Raw genomic sequence first — 25,964 nt, forward strand, 5'->3', positions numbered from 1 at the left:
TATTTGAATATATTGAACCTTCCTTGAATTAGAAAGATTTTTTTCTTAAAAAGATAGATTCATTTGTTTTATGTATGTGTGTTTTGCCTATGTGTATATATGTGAACTACATGTACGTCTAGTGCCCATAGAGGGCAGAAGGATGCATTAGCATCCTCTGGAGCTGGAGATACAGGTGACTGTGAGCTACCAGATGGGTGCTGGGTACCACACCTCAGCCTTCTTCAAGAGTAACAAGTGTTCTTTTAACCACTGAGCCATCTCTCTAGCCTCAACATTCCTAAGATCTTTCTAATGTGCTGTTGAATTTGTTTTGCTAGGGGCTTTGTTGAGGATTTTTACATCAATGTTTATCAAACATATTGACCTGCAGTTGTTTGTTGTTGTTGCTGCTATGTCTTCTTCTGGTTTGGGTATTGGGGTGATGTTGACCCTACAAAATGTGTCAGGAAGAATTCCTTTGCCTTCTGTTTGGGAGAAAACTTTAAAGCAGATTGGTATTGGTTTCTCGTTAGATGTTTAGGAGAACTTAGTAGTCTTTCTTTCTCGTTCTGGCTTTGCTTTGGGAGGCCTTTTTATTATTATTATTACTTTTTGAATATTGCTGCTATAGGTTTCCTGATTGTTCAGCATGTAGTTTAGGTGAGGTACAGTTTTCTACTTCTACTAGAAACTACAAATGTTGCATACAATTTTTGCAACTACTAATGAGCCTTATATCTCCTTGGTCTCAATTATAGCATGTTCCTTACCTGATTTTATTCCCATCATCTCTCCTTTTCTTAATCTAGCTATGAGTTTCACTATTCTGTTAATGTGCCCAGAGAACCAGCTTTTCCTCCATTTGCCACAAACTTTAGGGCATCCATCTACACCCACGTCACCAAAGGGAAAGAAACATGGGAAAAGGCAGGTGCCATCCCAGGGCCATGGGCATTTCATTAAGGTTCTGTTGCCCCCTTAAAATTGGGAAGAGGAAGTAAGCAAAGACAAGGAAGGATCCTTTGTGTCTCTTCCTGCTTTATCTTTAGACTCCAGTGACGCAAACCCGGACCCTAGCCAACTCCCCAGCCTCTGCTCCCATTCTGCTCACTAGCTCTTCTTCTCTTTGCTGGTTTATCCTGGCTGGCACTCAATAGGCAACTCTTTCTCCAACAATCAGCAGCTGTTGAGAAGAGATGGGCTCTTCATGGGCTCTGAGGACCATGGGGCCATCTAAGGGAAGTAAGCCTGTAGGCAGTTACCATGGAGGCCAGCCTGGAGGTAGAGGAGGCATATATACTTCTGAAACACTTTAATTACCCAAAGAGCTCATTAACACAGGACCCAGAGTAACACACACTATTGCTCCTGGCTTTCTTTGAAAACAAGAGATTAATTTGATTGATCTGGATGTGATTTCAGGGGAGGACAATTTCATAGGAGAAAGAGAATCCTCACTCCAAACCTCACCAACTGGTCACAGAAATAAGGCACAGGGATGCCTCTTAAGAGGCTGCCGTAGCCAAGTGTGGCAGAGGCAGGAGAATCTCTGTGAGTTCAAGGCTGCAGGGTCTACATAAGTTCCAGGCCAGCTAGGGATATGTAAAGACACCATTTCTGGGGGGGGGGGGCAGTTAAACTATTTGAATATTTTTATTAAGATTATTCTGTCAATAGACCTGAAGCTTAACTATTTTCACTTTTTTAGATGATAGAACATAAATAAATATATTTAAAACACTTTGACATTATTTTGAAATAGAAATATCACTTTTATCATTATTATAAAATACTACCTCGAACACAGAGTCACATAAAATAAAGGTAAGGATCTCCTGGCCAACAAAGAGAATTTTTTTCTGCTCAGAAGTTGTATTTTCTGCACCAGTCTAGCCTTGGCCCCACATCCTCTCCAAAGGCAGCAGCGCCTTCCCCGGGATCTCCAGAGCTGTCGTCCCTGATTTAACACACAAGGTCCCCAGAACTATGGTTTCTTACCTCTCTTTTCAACTTGATGTCTAAGTCCTTTTTGTTGACAGATTTCTCCTCTGCCTTTTACTTTTGAAAAACACGGGTTGGCCCCCTGAACAGTCTGAAGAGTACCCTGATTCATCATCACGGCCAGACCTAACGATGACTCCTTTGCTCCGTACTGATTTCAGAAAGAAGGCAGACTTGCTTTTGATCTTTTTGTCTTTGAACTCGGCAATTCTTCCGAGGAGCGCGTGGGCGTGGCTTCAGACAGTGTAGTATTCCCATCTCCACCCCTCTCCCAAGTGCCAGCCCAGGGCGGGGCAGTATGGTAGCAAGGTCCCACAGCCTTTTAGTTACTCTGACAGGCCATTGAAGCCTAAGGAGCAATCTGAACTCAGGACTAAATAAACCCAAACCAGCTTTGTTCTCCACATAGTGATAAGTTCTGCTCTGAAGACTGGCGGGGCGTCTGGGCTGGGGATGGGGTGGGGGGCTGGGGGGGGGGGGTGATAGCTCTTAGCCAGGGATTTGAAGTCACTGTCCAAGACATATGACACACAAGACATGACACCTGCAGGGTGATGGGGTTGTGGAATAAGCACTCAGTAGGAAGCTCCTAGTGACTTCAGAGGGACCTCCAAATCACCCATCATCCAGGCAGAGGGTTTCAGTCTGGTTCTGCCTCAGAGACTGAAATCTGAGAGGTTGTCGTGGGGAGGGCAGTGCCGCTGTGCAGAAGGATTGTGGGATTTAGAGTTTGGCCTGTGAGCCAGGTCCTCTGAGAAGCTAGCCCCGCCCTGAGCCTGCCACGCAGTCAGAGTGCTGCTCCTCCCCTCCCTAGGCTTCCGTGGTTCCTCATTCTTCACAGCACGGCCCCCACTAGGGTGCCTGTCTACCACTCTGCTTTGCAGGGAGCTTATGGACTTACAAAGCTTTTGTGCCTTGCTTGGGGTCCCCTCTGCCACGGGGCTGCACAATCCCTCCTGACCTCAGCTACATATGCAAGCCACCTTCGGAAACTTCAGTGCAAGCCGACTTGCATCTAAAATTTTGATTTCTTGTTTAGATGGGCCCACATTTACATCTGGATGTTCCTAGGGTGCCTCTAGTACTTGGTGAGGGTCAGGAATTACCTACTTAAATAATTTTAGTAGCTGAAATAAAGGTACTAAATATTTGATGCGTACCTAATGAATAAATGAATGACTAAACTCTGGATTTCATCAGCTGAGAGCTGGAGGCGGCAGAGAAGAGCCCAATGAATCTCAATCCCTAGACCTTTTTTTGTTTAATCCTTTAGCAATTAGACCCCAAACTTGAGTTGTTATAAAGATGGATTGTTACACAGTTCGTGGTAAATCCTGCGGTATCAGTGGCTACTCTGGTGGGCTTGTCCCAGGTGGTTTAAACAGAAAGCGGTGGACAGGAAGAAAGGTGGCAAAGAGATGCGGAGCCTTAGAAACTGGTCAGAATTCAGACATCCTCCGAACACTGGAGCTCATCTCTGCTGCTCCATGCGTGCTTGTGTTTTCCAAGAGATGTGTGTCACAGTTGCTTTAGAAAGAGAGGAGATAATTTTAGCGCTCTCTCCCTGGGGACTCCTCAGTGCTGTTTGAACTCAGGAATTTTCTAGTCATGGCAGTTGTGGAGAATATGATCTTCAGAAGGTATTTCTGGGCTGTTTTTCTTTCTGCCCTTCCCTGACAGCTCAGCTCCTCTCTCTCTCTCTCTCTCTCTCTCTCTCTCTCTCTCTCTCTCTCTCTCTCTCTCTCTCTCTTTCTCTCTCTCTCCTGTGTGTGTGTGTGTGTGTGTGTGTGTGTGTGTGTGTGTGTTTACTTTAAATTTTAAGGTCTCCTCAAAGGGTGAGCTTTCTCCTTCGATCTTTCTTTAAAAATTACCCATTTCCCTTCAGTTGCCAAATGGCAAAGAAATTTTTGGAAGAACATATGCATTCTGAGTAAGAAATGATTAATTGTTTTCAGTTTTATCAAATCCAAGGGTTACCTTGATTTTTTAATCAAAATATTCCACATAATTTCTCTTTTAAAAATACAGATATTTATTTCCTGTATGAGGTGGTACTTTAAAACAAATTAACTAGATCATCCTACCTACAACAAAACACAAGGACAAAGGTGTATTAATATTAATAGCCCCTATTATGTCTGAGACAGTGACCGCAGCTGGGGTGGCCTCCTGCTTTCATCTCATGGTAGGCGTGATTATCTCAGGTCATCCGTGTTAACAACAATAACAACAACAACAACAACAACAACAACAGCGGCCCTAAAGATGCTGAGCGCCTAAGCCCACAGCTCACAGTTGAACCGGGATTGAACGCAAAACCCATGAGATGGAGAAATTAATGTCTTCCAGCAGAGCTATTTCTGTGTTTTAATCCTACGTCTCCATGGGTGGAGCGGCAGTGGGCTCCGGCAGGAAGGCTCTTGTCTGTGTGTTTTCATTTCCCACAACACTCCCCAAATGGTAGGTGTCGTATACTGATAAGACGAAGGGAATCAATCATGTCTTTCCCCCAGTCTATGCTGTCATACATTCCAGTTCCACGCCCTTGTTTAGCACCACCAACCGATCGATGGACGGCGAGGAAACGGGATTTCTCAGTGTGCTGGCTGGAGATTCTCTGCTCTGGCTGCAGCGTGGAGTCATCTCTCCTCTCTCTTTTTCTTTTGCCAAATCTGCTTCCTTCTGTCCTCTGTGTTTCTTTTATCTCCTGTTCTGTCCTTGCCAAACTCTTGCATTAGCCCAGCTTCTGATAAAGGTTAGAACACATACAGAGGAGTTGATCTGTGGATATCCGCTTCCTCCAGCACAGCTAGGTCCAAGAGAGGCCATGGTGTCCCAGTTCACGCTTTCCGTTCGTAGCTTCTCGTTTTCGATGAAGTCCTGAATGTGAAGAGAACGCTATCAGACACCCGGAACATGGTGCCTGCTCTGGTCCACTTTGGATTTGTTGGCATCATTAGCCACAAAAAAGGCGGTGGGGAGGGGGGAGGTTGTAGTTTCTTTTTTATTCTTTTTCAATGGCTTTTGATTACCAGGACTTGAGCACTCAGTCAGATGAGCATTTGGGGTTGATGGCATGCCGGAAGTCAGCTCTGTCTTCTGCCTTCACTCGGTACCTATTATCAGATCACTGTGGACAAGGGCTCCGTCCACCCATCGCTGCATGTTACCAATTTTCCTGTGACACTGTTCAATTACTTGCTCCAGTGCTGCAGTCAGCAATTTGAACGCATGAGGTATGCTTGGCAGGGTGTGTGGCATCCCGGTCAATGTGACAGAGCCACATGAGGGAAGCCCGGATTCTCACAGATGGGGAGAGCGCAGGGTTCCCTCCCTACTGTCTTGTGCCCCTCATCAGCTTGGCTGGTCATGCTGCCGTGCTGTCTGACTTTTTCTGTTTTTGCATTGCTTATGGCTCACATACAGCTTTTCTTCGCTCTTCTTCATGTGGATTCTCGGTATTCAATAAAAACTATGCCGTGCTCACTGTTTTATTCTTTATGCACATCTTAAGCTGCCTAATTTTTTTAACACTTATTAAAATAGTACTTTCACACCTCTGTGCATTTGTGCAAGTATTCCTGTAAGATAGAGTCATAGGAAAGAAATTCGTGAGCCAATGAAGGTAACATATTTTTATTAATTCTTGTCATACATGTATACAATGTGTTTTTGATCATATTCGTGCCTCACCCCCCAACCCCCGAACTCTTTCCTGATTCACCCTGCACCCCTCCTAACTTCATGTCCCCTTTTGTAATAATCCACCAAGACCAATTGGTGATACATACCATAGGCCCATAGGGAGGAATCATCCAAGGAGCATGGTCGGAACCACATACTTAAACCTTGCTCTTCCTCCTTTAGACGCCATCAACTGTCAATAGCTTCTCAGCCACATGTAGGAGCTCATGAGTGTCCCCCCCCACCCCCAGCTCACTATGTGCTGATATGTTTGTCGGCTTGCTCTTAGCAGGCAAACACAGCTGCTGTGAGTACATGAGAGCAGTGGCCTGGCATGTCAAAAAGATGCTGTTTCCACCTGACCACCCCTCCCGCAGCCTCTGGCTCTCACAGTTTCTCTGCCAAAAGGCTTCTTCTGAAATGGTCCCTGAGCCGTAGTGGGTAGGGCTATATAGATGTTCACTCTGTGTAGCTGAGCATTTCACAGACGCCTACTCTCTGCACTTTAACCAGTTGTGATTCTCCACATTAACCACCATCCAATAGCACAGAGAGACTCCTCTTAAAGAGTCTGAGCTCTATACAAATGTACGGGTATAGAGATAAGAATTTAGAGTGCAATTTGAAGAAACAAAAAGGTCCATGAGTTGTTGGCCACGTATACAGCACTAAGCATAGATTTCCTCCAACGGATTTGGCCTTACACCAAATAAGAAAGGAGTTGGTTACCCCTATAACATTCATGCCACTATTGCTCCCGTGCACTATTTTGTGACACACGCCAGTCATTATTATAGCTCATAGGGTTCACAGCTGCATAAGATGAAATTACCACAATAAGAATGTTAATGATTGTGAGATCATGGTTCTATATATTATTATTGCGTGATTGTATAAATTCTTCAGAAGTAATAATTTGTTTCCTGTCTCCAACTAAAGGATGCACGTCCTAGTATTCTTATTTTACGCCTAAGAAAGTTGAAGCACAGAGAGGTTTAGTGACTCGCCCCAAGTCTTCCAGCTAATATATGCCAGAAGCAAACTCAGAACATGTAGTGGAAAGACAGAGCTGCTGAGTATCTGTGAGGCCCCTGCCCTTATAAACAAGGTATTTGTAGGGTCTTTCTTGGACTAAGTCATCTTTTCTCCTTCTAAAAAAGTTTCACATAGTTTCAAAACCTCAGGTCAACTTTTCCATTGGCATTTCCTTGTAGACAATTTCTATAACTTAAAAACTCTTGCTTTCGTCTTCTATGGTAAATAGTATCTCATTTTCTCCTGGCCAGCATATCAAGTAGAATTCAGCAAATACCTGTGACTCGGATTCCCTAGATATTCATAATTGAGGGACCGCCAGGAGCATTTATGAGCTGCTTCAGAATAAATCTTAGAGTAGAGGAACATTTACCCAAATAATTGCTTTTTGAAAATTTGAACGCACAGCGTGGAACCCTGACCCTACAACTATGGCATTCTGGAGAGAAACTCTCTGGGTTTAGTGGCCAGGAAAGACTAGTACTCATTCGATTTATTATGGAAATCTCCACTGAAATGTATTACTTAACCTCTCAGTAACTGACGAAATGCTTAACATTAAATCCAAGACAGCAAACCTTTGAAAGAAGGTTAGTATGAAACCATTCATTCCTCCTTAACATCTGCCTTCTTCAACCCACCCATCATGCCTTGCTTCACCTACCCATCATGCCTGTGCTCCTGTTCAATCCACTCGTCATCCCCGTGTTCCTGCCCAACCCACACGTCATCCTTCCTTCTTGCCCCTCTGTGGAGCCTCCTCCTTGTGCCGGGTGCAGAAAGAGGCATGCGAGGTGTGAACCTCATAAGCTGAAGTTGGGCAGGGAAACCATAGCTACCAGCATTCACCTGATGATCATGACAGTACGATATATCCTTATATTCCACAGTCATCACTGGAGCTGGAGAGGAAGCTCGGTGGTTAAGAACTCATATTGCTCTTACAGAAGATCTGAGTTTGATAACCAGCACCTGTGTCAGTGGCTCAGAACTGCCTGTAACTTCAGCTCCAGGGGATCCAGTGCTTTTGGCCTCTGCTAGCACTTTTACTCACATGCACACAGTATCACACACACACACACACACACACACACACACACACACACACACATACACACACACACATATATATATAATTATATGTATAAAATGATGATGATTGATGATGATGATGATGATGATGATGATGTTTCATGGTTTTTGGCCCACAGGGTCTTGCCAGACTTGGGTTCTTTTGATTTTCATGTCTAGTCATTTTTCTGGCACAATACTAAAACATTCCTGAGCTTTTGAAATTTTGAAATTTCATCTGTACATGAATACATGAGAAGCAAATGGCTAAATTTAAAAGTCTAGGATCATCGACTCTTTCATAACAGTAGGCCTTGCTTCATTTCCTTCTAGATTTCTCTTTTGGGAAAAAAAATAACAGCCAATTGGACTCTCTCTTCTTTCTTGGAGACATAAAATTCTTTCTTAGGACATTTTGCTCTGTATCTGTGAAATTTAAACATTTCAACTAGCTGGATATTGGTGTCATTTGCACTTCATTAATTTTTCTGAAACAAATTTAAGATTTTTTTACTCCTAGAATTCAGTACTTTACCTAGAGAAAATTGTTTTTTATTCTGCTTTAACTCTGGCTCCATATTCTATTCTGGTTTTAGGAATGCCATTTCTAAAGGGAGGCATTTTTCCATAAGTCTTTCCCCTATGATTAAAGTTCTGTCTTGCGGTCTACTTTTCTAAAGCCCCTCATTACACTTATGTGTTTGCTCATCCTCAGCTGAGAAGACTCCTTGTATAACTAACCCAGTTATCCTTACCCACTTCCCAGTTGTCTTTGGTTACTGACAGAACAAGCCAGTGTTTTGAGGCGAGAGTTGTGAAGCTCTGAGCCCCAGTGTACTCACCTGGACTAGTCAGCTCTATTGACTAGTGGCATTGACTCTATTGACTGAAGTAACTGCCTGGGAGGAAAGAAATCCTCCAGGGCTCTTCAGCATGACTCGGCCTTCCCCATCATGCTTGGTGGAGAGGAAAGCATGGGGCTGCTCAGAGTAATCATTACACCTCTCGCTCCCCATTGCTCACGGCTGCTAGGAATCATTGTAGAATCTAGCAGATTGTGGCTGTCTGCAAACAGTTCTCAGGCACAACTAAGCAAGGTTGAATGACTAGTTTTCTATTATTTTTTTCTAATATTCAAATGTTCAGATATGAAATAATAACAGTAATTATTAAAATTCCCTGGCTCTTGCCTCCAAATTTTTGTTTTATTGTTGTTGGGGGAGCGGTTTTAGTTTTTGTTTTGGAGGTCTGTCCTTTTGTTTAGTTTTGGAGAATTGGGCTCTTCATCTGTGGTAAGAATCTTGGATTAAAAATAAGAAGACCCACCACTAACTCTGCCCAGACACAGAAACTTTGTCAATGTATTAGCCCCAGCTTTATGCCTAAAACAAATAACTGGAGTACCTTGTTTTTTTGGGCTCCCATGACTTGATTAGAAAATAATGTGCTTTTCAATCTCAAAATATTTAAAGGTAAGATAACTAAGCTTTTCAAACCATTTTTATTTGTATTTGTATATATGTATGCACATGTGTGTGTGTGTGTGTGTGTGTGTGTGTGTGTGTGTGTGTGTGTGTTTGAGAGGGGGAGAGAGAGAGAGAACTTGTGTGGGTACACCCACACAAGCCAGTATTGAATGTCAGATCCCCTGCAGCTGGAATTATAGGTGGTGTTTGCTGCCTGACTGTCGTTTCAGTCCCCTTTGTCCACTAGACAGTTCCAGTCAGCCTTCAGAGGCCTGCTTAAGCACCCCCTCCTCCCTCCCCATGGCACACATAATGACAGTTACTTAGTAGTGTGTGTGTGTGTGTTAAGCTCTGTGTTACCTCACCAAAGATACCGCATTCATCCACAAAATCTAGTAATTCTTGGAGAATCCTAGAAGCTTTTCTGTAATAGTTAGTATACTGATGTCATTAACTCTACAACCCACAGGACCAGCCACGTTAAGATGGACGGGGAGAGAACTTAGTAGGAGCTGTATACAAAGACATAGGCAGAATACAACGAGAAAGGACTGTATACTACCCTCCCTTTGACAAAAGCTACACAGTAAGGGAAGAGGTTAAGAGCTGGAGAAGAGATTGGTACCTAAAATGGGCTTCTTGTAGAACTTTTATTACAGGATCCAGCCCTCAAAGGATGCCCACAGGACAGAACCTAAAGAAAACACCTGGTGTGCCCTGACCTGTCTTTTCTCTTCTGGCCAGAATTCCCCAATAGCCAAACCCATCTAGACACTGGCGTACAGAACATACAGATGATGCTACATACAGCCTACAAGCCTCTTGGAGCAAGAAGGAAAGGGAAGATGACCAATTAAGACTAATTGATGCGTTTGCTTTTATCATTATCATGTATTGCAGCTCTAGGGGTAAAGTCAATACATCTGGCCAAAGTGATCAATAAGAACGTTCTTCATTACTTTAGGTTATTGTGTCATAGGTGTGCTGGTACATTTGGAAGCATCAAAAGATTAATTGGAAATATTCCATTAAAAAAATACTGTCGCTAAAATTTACTGGGTTTCCCTAGTACAATTTATGGTAGAAAATGTATCTGCCTTTAAACGGAGTAAGATAAAATACTAAAGAAGAAATTTCCAGTAAGTACAATATGTACATTAAACACAATGTAAAATGCAGGGCAGAGAGGTGACCCCATGGCTCTAAAAGCACTTGCTGCTCTTCTGGAGGACTGGGGTGCAGTTCCATATATGGCAGTTTGCAACCATCTGTAACTCTAGTCCCGGGGGATCTGATGCCCTCTTCCAGATTCTGTGGATACCGTACCCAGGTGATACATGTGCATACACACAAGCAAAACTATAGTATACCTAAGAATATTTTTAAATGTAATCAGTGGGCCAAAGAGTTGAGTCTTTGAAAGGGAAAAATATCTATAGTTATGTACATATAGGGGCAGGAGGTCATTCCCGCATCAACAGCTCAAGCATAAAGTGAGAGGTATATCCATCCTGCATAGGAAAACTCTAGCATGGACTTATTACCAGTTTAGGGATGCTATAATTATTTATATTATACAGGAAGTAGTCTCAAGTCATGGGAGCCCAGCTGTGTGCCTTATTGCTCCCTTGCCGACGTCACAGTCTGCATTCTTATTGCCTAAGTTACTCTTAGAAACCATTCAGCATGAGGGGGGCTTCCTCAGTTCAAGGGAGGAAGCGCTGAAATACATAATGATCCCGAGCTCCCCCTCCCAATGCCAAAAGCAGACTAACATGGTGACTCTACGAGGGAGTCTTAGTGGGGAACCACAGGCTCTCATTCGTGTCCTATTCCTGATTATCCACTGGCTAGGAGCCTGGAGATCCTCAGAACCTTGTGGCTTCATCCGAAGCTCTATAAATTCATCTTACACAGTTAGACTCTGGCTCATTTCGTGCGTCCTGAGAAGCTTACAAAGTGGCATGCCGTTCAGCTGCACTCGAGACAACTGCGCTGTGAACAAACTAGTATGTGGAAGACTTTAAGTCTCTTGTGATAACAGTAGACACTTACTGTAACTATCAACATTTTAGGTTTATTAGCTTGTAAAAAAAAATTTCAGTTTCATTGTGTCATCTTTCAAATGAAATTGGGGGTTGCTTTTCTTGGCCCCTTCACTTTTTCTCTCCTCTCCTCTTCCTCTGCTGCCCCACACTCACTCACCTTTCTGCTCTCCTGTCACATGTGACCTCCCCTTACACCTCAAACTTCCCATCTGGTGATCTCCCACTTAGTTTCAGCATCTATAAGTCACTCTTCCACACCCTTATCTGTGTAAAAACAAACATTAAAGGCTAGAATCCACACAGGAGACCATGTGATGACTTGTCTTTGTGCACAGTCGCCTCACTCAGTGTAAAACTTTTCAGTTCCATCATTTTCCTTAACTGCTGAGTAAAATTCTGCTGTGTATGTACATCACATTTTCACTATCCATTCTTCTGTTGATGGGCATCTAGGCTGGTCCCACACCCTGGTTATTGTGACTAGGGAGACTATGAACACAGACATGCAAATCTCTCTGTGGTGTGGTATGGGCTCCTTCAGGAGAGGTATAGCTGGGTCTGTTTTTTAATTTTTGAGGACCTTTCATTCTGATTTTCACAGTGCTTGTATCTTATTCTCCCACCAGCAGTGGACAAGGAAGGGTTCCTTTTCCCCACAGCCTCTTTAGCATTTATTCTCATTTGTCATCCTGGTCACAGCCGTTGTGACTGGAGTGATACAGCATCTTAGAGTGAGTTTTGTTTACACTTTTCTGATGGATAAGGATGCTAATATTTATTGGCCTCTTATTATGTTTCTTTTGAAATCTATTTATTTCATTACCCCCTATTCATCAGCAGTCTTATGGGTTTAATTTTTTTTTGATTCTTTATTATATGGTCTAGATGTCTGAGGTATAGCTGGCCAAGATAGCGTGCCTTGTTATGCGGCAACTTTTAATTTGTGCAACTGTACGGTAACTCATTATATAGACCAGGCTATCCTCAAACTTATAGACATCCACCTGCCTATGCCTTTCAAGGGCTGAGATTAAAAGTACGTGCCCCCAATACCCACTATCATTGGAATTTTGATAGCAACTGTCTTAAATCTGTAGGTGAATTTTGACAATATGGCCATTTTCACAATATCAGTTCCACCCCTCCAGGGACATGGCGTCTCTGCATCATCTGGCATCTCCTTTACGTTTGTTGTCAGCTCCCCAGAGTTCTTACTGTATAGGTCTTTCCTCTTTGGTGGGCTTATCCCTGGGAATGTCACTGGGGTGGGGGCTGTCGTGAGTGAACTAGCTTTCCTACTTTCTCAGAGGGTAATTATTGATATGTATGAAAGCTACTGAGTTTCATGTGTAGATTTCGTATCTTGCGGCTTTACTGGAAACCTAAGCATTTTCTCGGAGAGCGATGGAGGCTCTGAAATATGGAATCATGCTGCATATGAATGGGGATAATTTCACTTAAGCCTCTCATTGATTTGTTTTCAAGAAATATTCCCTGAACAGCTAATTTGTAGTTGGCAATACGAAGTTCTAGGCCATACAACAGGTGGTAGCAGCTTCGTGTACACTGCAGTAGGAAAAGAACAATATTTTAAGTGAAAATATGTATAATAAAGTTAATAGCGTACATGCTTCAAACTGGTGTGCTCGTAAATGGTATATTAATAAATGCAGGTGTAAGAAGTGGCTGGCATTCTCTTCATTTTATAAACAAGAAAACTGAGCCTGAAGAACAGAGTCTGTGGGATCACAGATGCTTAAGACAGCAGTGATGAGTGATGAATTGAGTTCATTTATCTGCCCCTAAATGACAAACACTCTTCTAGATATGTTCAACCCTTGACTCACTGTGGCCATGTGGACTTGTTTACCCTGTAGATGACATAAGTGTGTGCGTTTTAAGCTTACATACTTACATGTAGCAATAACACTGGGTATCTCTTACTGTCTTGTCCTGTGCTGAGCTTCATGGGGGCTGGAGCTCTGAGTGAAGGGTCTTTTTTCTTTTTTTCAGTTTCCAGGGCTCTGGTATGTCACATCACAGTGTAGAAATGTCTTAACAAGAGGATGTAAAGCAACAATGAAATCAGTACACTGTTATTAGTACAGAGATGGAGAACTGAAGGTTTTCATGGTAATAGGAACTGGGCATCTAATGCATTTCCCCTGAGTGTATGGCATTTAGTATTTGTACTGCAGGACTAAGAACAGCTCTACCCAAGTCCGAAGCCTACAATGTAAACCCCGTGAGCACGGACCAGTCCTCAACATGAGATATTAATAGAAATAACCATTTAACCCTCAGGCAAAGAAAATAGATGTCCACAGAATGTCTGAACATTCGAGCGAGTACGTTTCTTCTGTTTGCAGGTCGTTCCTCCAAAGACACCGTAGGCCAGATCTCTGTCCACGTGGATGTCACCACCACCCCTGGGACTGGGGAGCATAAAGTCACTGTAAAAGGTACGTCTGGGCTCAGATACATCACCTTCAGCATCTACAGAAATCATACAAAAACTATCACTTCCCTTGTACACATTTTTTAATGTAAGCTACTATAGGACATGATTAATATTTCTTTAGAAAAAATAAATTCTTAAGCTAAAACACGTAAAACTTGATACATTGGAAACTAAGTTGCAAAAGTGAATTTATTTTATTGTTAAATATAATTTCTCAAACTGACCTATATTTAAACTATTCACATAATCTACTTATTTTATATGTCTTCTAACTGATTTTCCTTGTTAATAAATGGCTCAATGTTATAAAAACAAATGAGCCTTGCCCTCCAACTAAAAAGTTTCATTAAATATCAACGATTTTGCTGAACAGTCCCATATTCTATTTTTATTTTAGACTTGGTCATTTTGATATCCAGCTTGGTCTCCCAATGTATGTTTTAATTGCACCATGTTCCTAAACTTCTGTGGCTTGGAAAAGATTATATGACAAATATGTAGGGGGAAAATCCAAAGCAATGCTTGTGTTTATACAGCATCAGCTGTCAATGTCCTTTAACAATGTGTACATAGCAAACCCCACAGTTTTAGTCTTTAGCATTAGAGACTTTGAGACTCTTTTCCTTCTGAGAGCCAAGATCAAGCAGGGGCATATAAACATATTTATTTAGAATTGTTTGTGAGTTCTGAAACAGGAAACAGCCATAGCATTTAATATATGATGGAATTTACAACTAGGGAAGAAATGACCAATTAGATGACCAGGATGAAGTTTTGTAAATACTACTGATTATAGCCAGACATGGTGGCACACACCTTTGATTCCAGCACTCCAGGAGGCTGAGGCAGGTGGATCTCTGCTTGTTTGAGGCCAGTCAACTACAAAGTGAGTCTAGGACAATCAGGATTGTTAAACAGAAAAACCCAGTCTTGAAAAAACATTACATATATATATATATATATATATATATATATATATATATATATATATATATATATATATATACATATATATTACATATAGAATTAATTTTAATCTATTTTCTAACTATTTCATGATGGAGCATCCCTCATGCTTAACATGAAAAAGCCATTGGGGATTTCCCTTTCCTTACAAGTGCCATTCATATGATGAAGGCCTCAAGTTGAACTTTCCGTTAAGGGCGCATTCCTGGGCATCAAAGGTTTCACCTTGTGGGATGTTTCCTTGTTGGTACAGTCGGGACACAGTCTAATGCAAGTTCCCATCCAAAGCAAGACGCTAATTTCCACACACACATTTGCTAAAACCTGGCTCCTGTCTTTTCAGTGATTGCGATCAATGACCTAAACTGGCAGACCAGCGCCATGTTCCGCCCCTTTGTGGAAGTGTGCATGCTGGGACCCAGCCTGGGAGACAAGAGAAGAAAACAAGGGACAAAGACAAAAAGCAACACGTGGTCGCCGAAGTACAATGAGACCTTCCAGTTGTAAGTCGGGAGCAAAACCTCCGCTGGTTCGCTTAACCGGATGCTGGCTGGTTTGCAGCTAAAACTGGAAGGCTCAGGGTGAAAAAGTAAAACCCCCGGGTCTCCTCCTGCTCTTTACAAAGCAAGCAGCAAGCTAGGCTTCCATTCCTTCGGCAGCTGGGCATATCAGGCAGTGTCACAGACATGGTTGGCAGCTGGCCTGAAATGTTGTCATGAAAATATCTTTTTATGGCACTCAGAGGAAGGATAGCAGGCTACCAAGAAGAGACTTGATACCCTATGAGCATATACAGGGGGAGGAGGTCCCCCTCAGGCACAGTCATAGGGGAGGGGAGTAAGGGGAAAATGGGAGGGAGGGAGGAATGGGAGGATACAAGGGATGGGATAACAAGAATAAATTAATAAAAAATTTAAATAAAAAAGAAAGAAAATAGAATACAAAAGGAGGGACTACATTGATGGCTACGAATTGATAGATTTTTTTTCAACCTGGACACTGACAATGATAATGAGATATTTTCCTAGATTGATGCTTATTTCACTTGAAGTGAGTGGAAAGTGGCCATTTTTTTTCCTTCACTCTCTGTCACCTCTATGTGACAATACAACACTAGACAATATGAAGCCAAACCATTATATTCGACAATAAAATTTGTTTGTTAGGAACACTAAAAAAAAAAAAAGAAAGAAAGAAAGAAAAAGAAAATGTCTTTCTAGAGATGAGAGATTAAAAACTATGTCTGATTGGCACGGTCAAGTGGAAGGCCTTCCAGGGTTAAGGAAGCCATGCACAGTGGGAAGGAGGGTGAGACTAAATGACTTCGGGTGACCCCCTCACAGAGAAGCCCAGCCCTCAGCTCTTGAGAGGGCCTAGAGGGCTTTTCCAAATGAAAGGATAACACCAAATGTTTGTCTTTAAATGATAGTATTGCTTGGATAGAGAGAAAGTTACAGGAGAGCAAGACCAAGTGTGTGACGGTAGCATGGACCTCCCCCCCTGCAATAGCTCAGGCAGGAGATGAAATAGTTACTAGCCAGATGGAGAGAAAAGTGAACCTTCTTAATGTGGGGGAAGAATTTACACCGGGACCAGAGGTAGAACGCAAGCCTGCCTAACAATTGAGCCCTACTTTACAAGCATGTCCATACAGGAGCATTGTAGGCACAGGAGGGCAGTTACCAAAGTTGGGAAAGTAAAAATGTGTCCGTCGCCTTATGAGAACCAGTGATCTTCCATGGAGGGAAACCACAGACACAAAGCAGGCACAGTAAAAAAAAAAAAAAAAAAAAAAAAAAAAAAAAAAAAAAAAAAAAAAAAGATACAGCCAAACCTTTGGATCAGTAGTTCGAAACCAGCTTGTTCTCCATTATAAGTTCCCAGGCAGCCCTCTGTAGTGAGCCCCAGTTCCTGCCGTGTGTATTAATATTCCCGATAACCACAGATATTCTGCTAACAACCCAGCTCGCAGGACTGTAGCCTCCCACTTCAAATCACGCAAGAACCATGATCTAACTTAAGTGTAACATCTACAACATCTACTTTCTGGAAATAACCTGTGCAAAGACTCGGCCGTAATATCATGAGGCACAGGATGATGTTCTGTGGAAGCCAGTGCATTTAATACATATGGCTACTCCTGTCTTGATTTGTTCTTTGATTCTTACCCACCAAAATACTGTATTCTTGCAGAATACTGTATTCTTGCCTGTTTGTGTTATTTCAGATTGCCTCTTAATAAATACCCAGTTTAGCTACCAATGTCACCTGTAAACAGACATCTGGCTGCATAAGATGCTTCAGGAAAAAAAAATACCACTGAAATAGGAATTTAAAAGTTGCAGCAGGTGACAAAAAGATGAACATTCTTTAGGAAGACAAGAATATCTGAATTGATTAAAACAAGGGCTAGAGGAAATACATTCCCTGCATCCCACATCCTACCTTCCCAACATGCCATCCTATACAGCAAGCTGATGCCCTGCATCCCACCTCCTACCTCCCTAACATGCCATCCTATACAGCAAGCTGATGCCCTGCATCCCACCTCTTACCTCCCTAACATGACATCCTATACAGCAAGCTGATGCCCTGCATCCCACCTCCTACCTCCCCAACATGCCATCCTATACAGCAAGCTGATGCCTTGCATCCCACCTCCTACCTCCCTAACATGCCATCCTATACAGCAAGCTGATGCCCTGCATCCCACCTCCTACCTCCCCAACATGACATCCTATACAGCAAGCTGATGCCCTGCATCCCACCTCCTACCTCCCCAACATGCCATCCTATACAGCGTGCTGATGCCCTGCATCCCACCTCCTACCTCCCTAACATGCCATCCTATACAGCATGCTGATGCCCTGCATCCCACCTCCTACCTCCCTAACATGCCATCCTATACAGCGTGCTGATGCCCTGCATCCCACCTCCTACCTCCCTAACATGCCATCCTATACAGCATGCTGATGCCCTGCATCCCACCTCCTACCTCCCTAACATGCCATCCTATACAGCAAGCTGATGCCCTGCATCCCACCTCCTACCTCCCTAACATGCCATCCTATACAGCATGCTGATGCCCTGCATCCCACCTCCTACCTCCCTAACATGCCATCCTATACAGCAAGCTGATGCCCTGCATCCCACCTCCTACCTCCCTAACATGCCATCCTATACAGCATGCTGATGCCCTGCATCCCACCTCCTACCTCCCCAACATGCCATCCTATACAGCAAGCTGATGCCCTGCATCCCGCCTCCTACCTCCCTAACATGACATCCTATACAGCAAGCTGATGCCCTGCATCCCACCTCCTACCTCCCTAACATGACATCCTATACAGCATGCTGATGCCCTGCATCCCACCTCCTACCTCCCTAACATGCCATCCTATACAGCAAGCTGATGCCCTGCATCCCACCTCCTACCTCCCTAACATGACATCCTATACAGCATGCTGATGCCCTGCATCCCACCTCCTACCTCCCCAACATGCCATCCTATACAGCAAGCTGATGCCCTGCATCCCACCTCCTACCTCCCCAACATGCCATCCTATACAGCATGCTGATGCCCTGCATCCCACCTCCTACCTCCCTAACATGCCATCCTATACAGCATGCTGATGCCCTGCATCCCACCTCCTACCTCCCCAACATGCCATCCTATACAGCAAGCTGATGCCCTGCATCCCACCTCCTACCTCCCTAACATGCCATCCTATACAGCATGCTGATGCCCTGCATCCCACCTCCTACCTCCCCAACATGCCATCCTATACAGCAAGCTGATGCCCTGCATCCCACCTCCTACCTCCCCAACATGCCATCCTATACAGCAAGCTGATGCCCTGCATCCCACCTCCTACCTCCCTAACATGCCATCCTATACAGCAAGCTGATGCCCTGCATCCCACCTCCTACCTCCCTAACATGACATCCTATACAGCATGCTGATGCCATGCATCCCACCTCCTACCTCCCTAACATGCCATCCTATACAGCGCGCTGATGCCCTGCATCCCACCTCCTACCTCCCTAACATGCCATCCTATACAGCGCGCTGATGCCCTGCATCCCACCTCCTACCTCCCTAACATGCCATCCTATACAGCGTGCTGATGCCCTGCATCCCACCTCCTACCTCCCTAACATGCCATCCTATACAGCATGCTGATGCCCTGCATCCCACCTCCTACCTCCCCAACATGCCATCCTATACAGCATGCTGATGCCCTGCATCCCGCCTCCTACCTCCCTAACATGCCATCCTATACAGCATGCTGATGCCCTGCATCCCACCTCCTACCTCCCTAACATGCCATCCTATACAGCATGCTGATGCCCTGCATCCCACCTCCTACCTCCCTAACATGCCATCCTATACAGCATGCTGATGCCCTGCATCCCACCTCCTACCTCCCTAACATGCCATCCTATACAGCATGCTGATGCCCTGCATCCCACCTCCTACCTCCCTAACATGCCATCCTATACAGCAAGCTGATGCCCTGCATCCCACCTCCTACCTCCCTAACATGCCATCCTATACAGCATGCTGATGCCCTGCATCCCACCTCCTACCTCCCTAACATGCCATCCTATACAACATGCTGATGCCCTGCATCCCGCCTCCTACCTCCCTAACATGCTATCCTATACAGCATGCTGTCTCTGGCTGTACTAGTACAGGCTGACTGTTGTCAGAGAGAAGAACTGACACTGTAGCGCCGACCTCTGCTGAAATTGATTACTCTGGAAATGTGCACCAATTATAGATTGTAGGGATGGTGCTTCACAGTCTATTTGTCTGAGAAAAGGCTCCTGAATAGAAAAGCTTCTCCTGGAGCAAGAGGTAAAGATTCTCAGCAGCTGTCAAGGGAATAACAGATATATTCTTCCAACCGTATCCCTCGCCCAGGTTCTAATATGGTTATCAATACAGAGACTCTGTATCTAATAGCTAAATATAATATAATATTCTATTTGCCAACCTGTGGAGAAATTTTAATTCAGAGTATGGCTGTTCTGGCAAGAGATCACATCCAAAGACTTTCTAGGTCTGTGTGAACTAGTGGAATACAAACATGCCTTTAATCCAGGAGACAGGCAAATAAATCTTAGTTCAAGGCCAGCCCAGTCGAGAGCAAGTTTCAGGTAAAGAAAAGCTTAGATCCAGGCATGTATCCAAATGATGAAGGTAAAGTTAGTTTGTAGGAGAAAGCATCCAAGTTTGCAAATGATGCTTAATTGAGTGGCAGAAAAAGTGACAGATCAGAGAAGATTTGACAGAGTAGGATATGCCTAATTCTCACAAGAAGATGGAAAGGGAAGCTGCTTAAGGGAGCATCACAGAGAATGAGCATAAAAGGGTAGTTTCACTGGGAGAGTTTTACAGAGAAAGGATGAATGAGAGGACAAACTGGACACAAGCTTGTGAAGACAGAAGGAGCCAAAGAACAAAAAAAGAAGCCAGAAGATTAGAGCAGATTGCTGGAGTCAGTTTGCGGCCAAGCAAAGCAATTCAGGGGCCAAGAGAGAAGCCAGATTGAATCAGCCAGCTGGGAGAGGAGTTAGAGCCAGAATAGCTTGAGTTGAGCCAGCTGGTCCAGAGCTCAGTATAGAATAAGAAGGATGAGTTTATTAAGCAGTAAGTCTCAGAAGCTGAAAACGTACTAGGCCTAGGTTACTGCCTCTGTCTGGCAACAACTGAAACATCAACCCTACTTGATATATTCACCATCAGTGAAATAAGCAGGTAGAGCTATCCCAGGACATTTATAAACGTAGCTCAACATATTTGTAAAGGATGATGTCAAAAAGTTTGACACATCTGCAATAAAGCATCATTTTTATATCTAGGGGGAAATGCATGTCTGATTTCCAGGCAGTATCTATATAATGATGCTCTTATACATAAATACACAGTTGATCTAATATTCTGGGCATATAGCAAGCTGTGAGTAAAGTGTTTCAGCACCATAAATACAACAAGTTTGACTAATTTTATGTCTTTAATTCATACAGCATTCTGGGTAATGAAAACCGCCCAGGAGCCTATGAACTTCACCTCTCAGTTAAAGATTACTGCTTCGCCCGGGAAGATCGGATAATTGGGATGACGGTCATTCAGCTACAGAACATAGCAGAGAAAGGGAGCTACGGTGCGTGGTACCCTCTTCTGAAAAACCTCTCTATGGATGAAACTGGCTTAACCATCCTTAGAATACTCTCTCAAAGGACCAGCGATGATGTCGCTAAAGAGTTTGTGAGACTTAAGTCTGAAACCAGGTCTATTGAGGAGAGTGCCTGAAACAAAATGCCGTCTTTGAGAACTCATAAACTCCCACAGTTTGACCCTTACATGCATGTGAAAATACACGGGAATGTTTAAACCCACTGAGTTTCAATGTTTGCCCGTAACCAACCGCAATGTCTACAAGGTATGTGAAAACTTTCATTATACCAGTTCTGGTCTTTGAGAAATAAATGTTCCATGAAGTGCCAAAATTATGGTGTAAAGTGAAATATCAGAACCATCTTTGACAATGTTCTTCTCACTACCAATTTCTCTTCCATGAAGGCAACTGAAAAACAGTCTTGAGTTTGTTCATTGGTTGTCTTTGTTAGATTCATTTAGGGTGACCTCGCAAAAAGCATCTTTGACTCAGCTTCTGTTCTGTTTACCCTAACACTTTATTGTAGACACCCACAGTTCCAGTTTTTCTACCACACCTAGAAACACGGCAACTTCTAGAAAGTTTGTAATTTTATAGTTGCAGATATATTGTGATGATTTTTGCACAAAACTACAATAGAAAAGGTGGGAAATATTTTATGCTGACCAGTTCCCAACCTTTCTAAAATATCACTGTGAAGAAATGCTTTCAGAGCAAACTTACACAAAGCAATGCTAAATAGTTTGTTAATGTTTGATATATTGATGAAACTGTGTTCTTTTAAAACTGCCAAGCTCACATACACACACATACACACACACACACACACACACACACACACACACACACACACACATCACATCACATTTGTAATTTTAAAAAAGAAAAAGAAAGAAAAGAAAAATGGTAACATGATGCATTTGTCATGTAGCATTATGTCTCAGCTTTTCCCTACTTGATTCTTTGGAAAGTCATAGAATGCAAGAATTGTTTGTTTAACTTTGCTGTGATAAGTGACTTACTGGAGGGAAACTACTAACCATACATTTATGACTACTTAACTCCACAACCAGATGTTCCTTTTCAAAATATTCAATGGTTTATGCTGAATGCATCACTATTATTATATATTGCAGAAAAACAAAAAAAATTCACATCTTCATATGTACATTTAGGAGAGTATATGTAAAATAAACTCAAGGTAAATTGCTCATGATTTTGTAACTCATATTCTTTATATGCCCCAAATGCAACTTGGTTACAAATACTTGCATCGTCTGGATTTTTTTTTTAATGACTTGACTTTCCAGAGTCTGTATCTAAACATCTGGCTGCAGGACATCACCTTGTCGTTGTAACTTATGGCTACGGCTGTGAGTGGACTCCCCACGTGCCCAGGAACAAGGAGCTGTGGCGTTGGCTTGTTCTGTAAGCACGCTGACCTAGGCTGTGAGGAGCGGGAGGGAGTTAGTGTCATCTCTCTCAACCATCCTGCTACTGGGTCTGAAAACACACAGGCTGGTGAGATTGGCTAATTTGTGTTCAAACCTTAGGCGACTGCTTTGTTAATGACTTGTCCAAACGCCTAGTATGATGCAATCGCTGGCATATGCATTAATAAATGGATGTGTATTGAGCCCATGCAACACTTTTGGATGTTTTGCCTACTTCTTCAGTTACCTAGTAATAATAAAAGACTAGTGATGTGATGTTACTATCCTTTCAGCATGCGATGATATTTACAGCTGCTAATTACAAGATAATGCATTGAAAGTAGGGAGAATTAATATAATAATAAAATTGCTCAGTATGGTTGTGAGACAGTGTTAAACCTATGAAGAAAGTTCACTGTTAAACATATTCAAAGAAGCAGCATTATTAAGGAAAAGTTTCAATTATTATTGACAGCCATTTTATAAATGAAGAATTCACTCTCGGTCTATTGTGATTTAGCTTTGTAGAAGCTCACTTATGTCAGAGCGTGAAACACTGGAATAAGGGGCAGATCACTCGATGGAAGTGCTGAGCTGAGGGTAGTCTTCAAATTAACTAGATCACTTTGTTCTGTCTCAAAAATTAAATATGTGTGCACGTGGCTCTGTATGTGCTCACGTGAATGTCAGTGCTCACAGAGTCCAGAGGAAGGGGACAGATCCCCTGGGGCTAGAGTTGCAGGCAGTCGTGACCATCTGACCTGAGAACTGAGCCTGAGTCCTTGAGAAGAACGACCCGCGCTCTTAACCACTGAGCCATCTCTCTCACCACTCATTCCATCTTTAAATAGATAAACAGTGTAGTAAGCATTATTAGGAGGAGTATGGCTAAAGTCCAGTTTTTACTAACTTTGGAGTGGTTGTAAATACTGTTCCTCTATAGACTCTTCCCCCAAAGGCAGTGGTATTTCTGTTAGCCTCGCTTCTCTGTAATCACAGTCACAGTCAAGTTTGCTGTGATCTCCGTCAACTTGGTGGCCCCAGGACTGTGTGGCAGTTTATTCCTGTTATTCCAGATAAAACACACAAAGGCCAAATCCTGCCATTCATGTGCACATAAGCATCCCGTTACGCGTGCTTAAAAATTTGTCAAGTACTGAAAGGTAAAATAGGGAAAACCTTAATGCACCCGTCATCATTCAAACGCATGCAGACCACTTATTTAAGGTAACCAGTAAGACGTCCCATCCACAGTCTGCTCAGAGTCGCCCCCTTTTGGACTACTTTATAGGTTAACTCTACTTTAAAATTAACCACATTTATAAGTGACAATCCCAGTTTAAATATGTTTCATTTGATCTTGTTTTAATGCTTGAAAGGACATTTGTTTTATCCTTTTAATATTTCAGAGTTATATAAATAAATGGCTAGACAACCTAGCCTTTTTATGGACTAATTTAGCACCTTTAATCTTTATGCTCAAACAATGAAGCATATCCATATTTGTAGGAAACTCGGAATATACACGGGTGGGTCTGATTCTCCCTTCACCACGTGGAAGGTTCCTGAGCACCCAGGAGTCCCTCCTCCTGTGTGACCCATGTTGACACTCACTCGGCTCATCTTTGAAGCAAGTCCTTGATACTCAAGCATCTCTGGTCTCGGTGGCTCAAGCTCCCAGTGTTTGACAGGCTCAAAACCTATGACATAAGACATATTTACTACGTATTTATTTTAAATGCCTGGTCTTTTCAATTTGTGACAAGTTTGAAAGGTTTCATTTCAACCTACTCTTTTTTTTTAAAGATTTATTTATTTATTTATTTATTATATACACAGTGTTTTTGTCTACATGTATGTCTGTGCACCAGAAGAGGGCACTAGATCTCACTATAGATAGTTATGAGCCACCATGTGGTTGCTGGGAATTGAACTCAGGACCTCTGGAAGAACAGACAGTGCTCTTAATCTCTGAGCCATCTCTCCAGCCCCTCAACCTACTCTTTATTTGTAGTTTTGTTTCCCCTCCCACTGTATATACAATGGTTTCTACGATCCAGATACTATTGCTTTATCTCCTCTTTCCATCCTGGTGATTTTGACTAAGGGTTCAGCTGTTTGACTAGTCATTGGTCTATTTGTCCATCAATGGACTGATAGGAAAAGAATGTGCATATATAACTGTGGACCGCTTTAGAAACAGAAGGAAATACCATCATTTGTGACAGCCTGGATAGGTTCCCTGAGAAAAGCCAGGCACAGAGAAGCATTGAATGCGATCACTCTCACGCACAATTTGAGAGAGTTGACCGCACAGAATAGAGAGCCAAATAATGGTGACCAGATGCTAGGGGCTGGGAGTTCCAAGGGAGAAATGTGAGTTAGGAGAAAGAAAACCAGGAGACCTACTGTGGACATTTAAGAAAACTGTATTCTGGACTTAAAAAAATCAAAGAGTGGCCGTTTAGTGTTTCTGCCACACCAAAAATAGTTTGAGGCTACACATTATTCAAACCCTTGACTCTGTAATTCTACCCTGCAGACATAAATCAAAACTCACGTTGTACACAACATGTAATTTTTACTCGTTGTAAAGAAAATGATACGTATCAATTCTATGTAACAAAATATTTCAATTTATAATACAGAGATAGGATTTCTATAAATTATCTTAATGCCAATAAAAATACTTTTGTATTTTAGAATGTAAGTTGAGCAAACTAAACATACACACAAGTAGCATTATATGGACTGAACATATAACGTATTTGGGAATATATATATATACATATATATAGACTTACATATATAGATAGACATACATATATATGCTATAACAATCTTAAAAACAGGTCATAAATTTGAAGGAGAGTGGGGAAGGGCATATGGGAAGGTTTGGATGGAGGAAAGAAAAGGAAGAAATGTAATTATAATCTCAAAGATATTTTAACCCTACATAGGGTAAGTTTTCTGAGTGAAGTAACCCAGACCCAGAAAGACACATGTGGTATATACTCACTTATAAATGGATATTAGCCACATAATACAGGATAACCATACTACAATACACAGACTTAAAGAAATATTTAAAATTTTTAAATGATATTTTAGGTGAAGATAAGTACACTAAGTTTAAAGACATCAGTGTCAGTAACTTTTAAAAAAATAGCTAACCTATGTCAACAAAGTTTGAGCATAAGAAAATAGAAGAAATTTTTAAAGATTTAATTGTTTTAAAGTGTGTGTGTGTGTGTGTGTGTGTGTGTGTGTGTGTGTGTGTGTATGAACGCATGAGTACAAATTCTTGCAAAAGCCAGAGATGTCATATTCTCTGGAGCTGGAGTTATAGGTAATAGTAAGCTACCCTACATGGGTTCTGGGGACCAAACCTGGGTCCTTTGTGAGACTAAGAAGAAGCACGCTTAACCACTGAGCAATTTCTCCCACCCCTAGGGGAATTTACTAATGCTAACATAGAGTTTAAGACACAAAGCATGAAATTATCAGAGACATGGGGAGTAAGCATAAATACTTTGTTTAATGTGCAAGAGCTATGTATTAACAATTAAACCCATTACATACCAGGGAATTAACTCATGTAACCAACGAGCTAGAAAACGATTGTCAACACA

The 25,964-nt window shown here is 42.4% G+C and overlaps 1 protein-coding gene across 1 annotated transcript in view; it reads left to right on the plus strand.

The window, feature by feature from the left end:
* Window positions 1-22,545, plus strand: part of UNC13C (unc-13 homolog C) — a 435,075-nt gene extending 412,530 nt beyond the window's left edge. The window contains exons 31-33 of the mRNA XM_084752876.1: window positions 13,657-13,749; window positions 15,058-15,217; window positions 20,748-22,545. Coding sequence (XP_084609002.1) covers window positions 13,657-13,749; window positions 15,058-15,217; window positions 20,748-21,033 — 539 coding nt within the window. The 3' untranslated portion in view covers window positions 21,034-22,545. The remainder of the gene's footprint in view (window positions 1-13,656; window positions 13,750-15,057; window positions 15,218-20,747) is intronic.
* The last annotated feature ends 3,419 nt before the right edge of the window (window positions 22,546-25,964 follow it).

Source organism: Acomys minous, assembly GCF_964271855.1.
Source record: "Acomys minous genome assembly, chromosome: 13".
NCBI classification, from domain to species: domain Eukaryota; kingdom Metazoa; phylum Chordata; class Mammalia; order Rodentia; family Muridae; genus Acomys; species Acomys minous.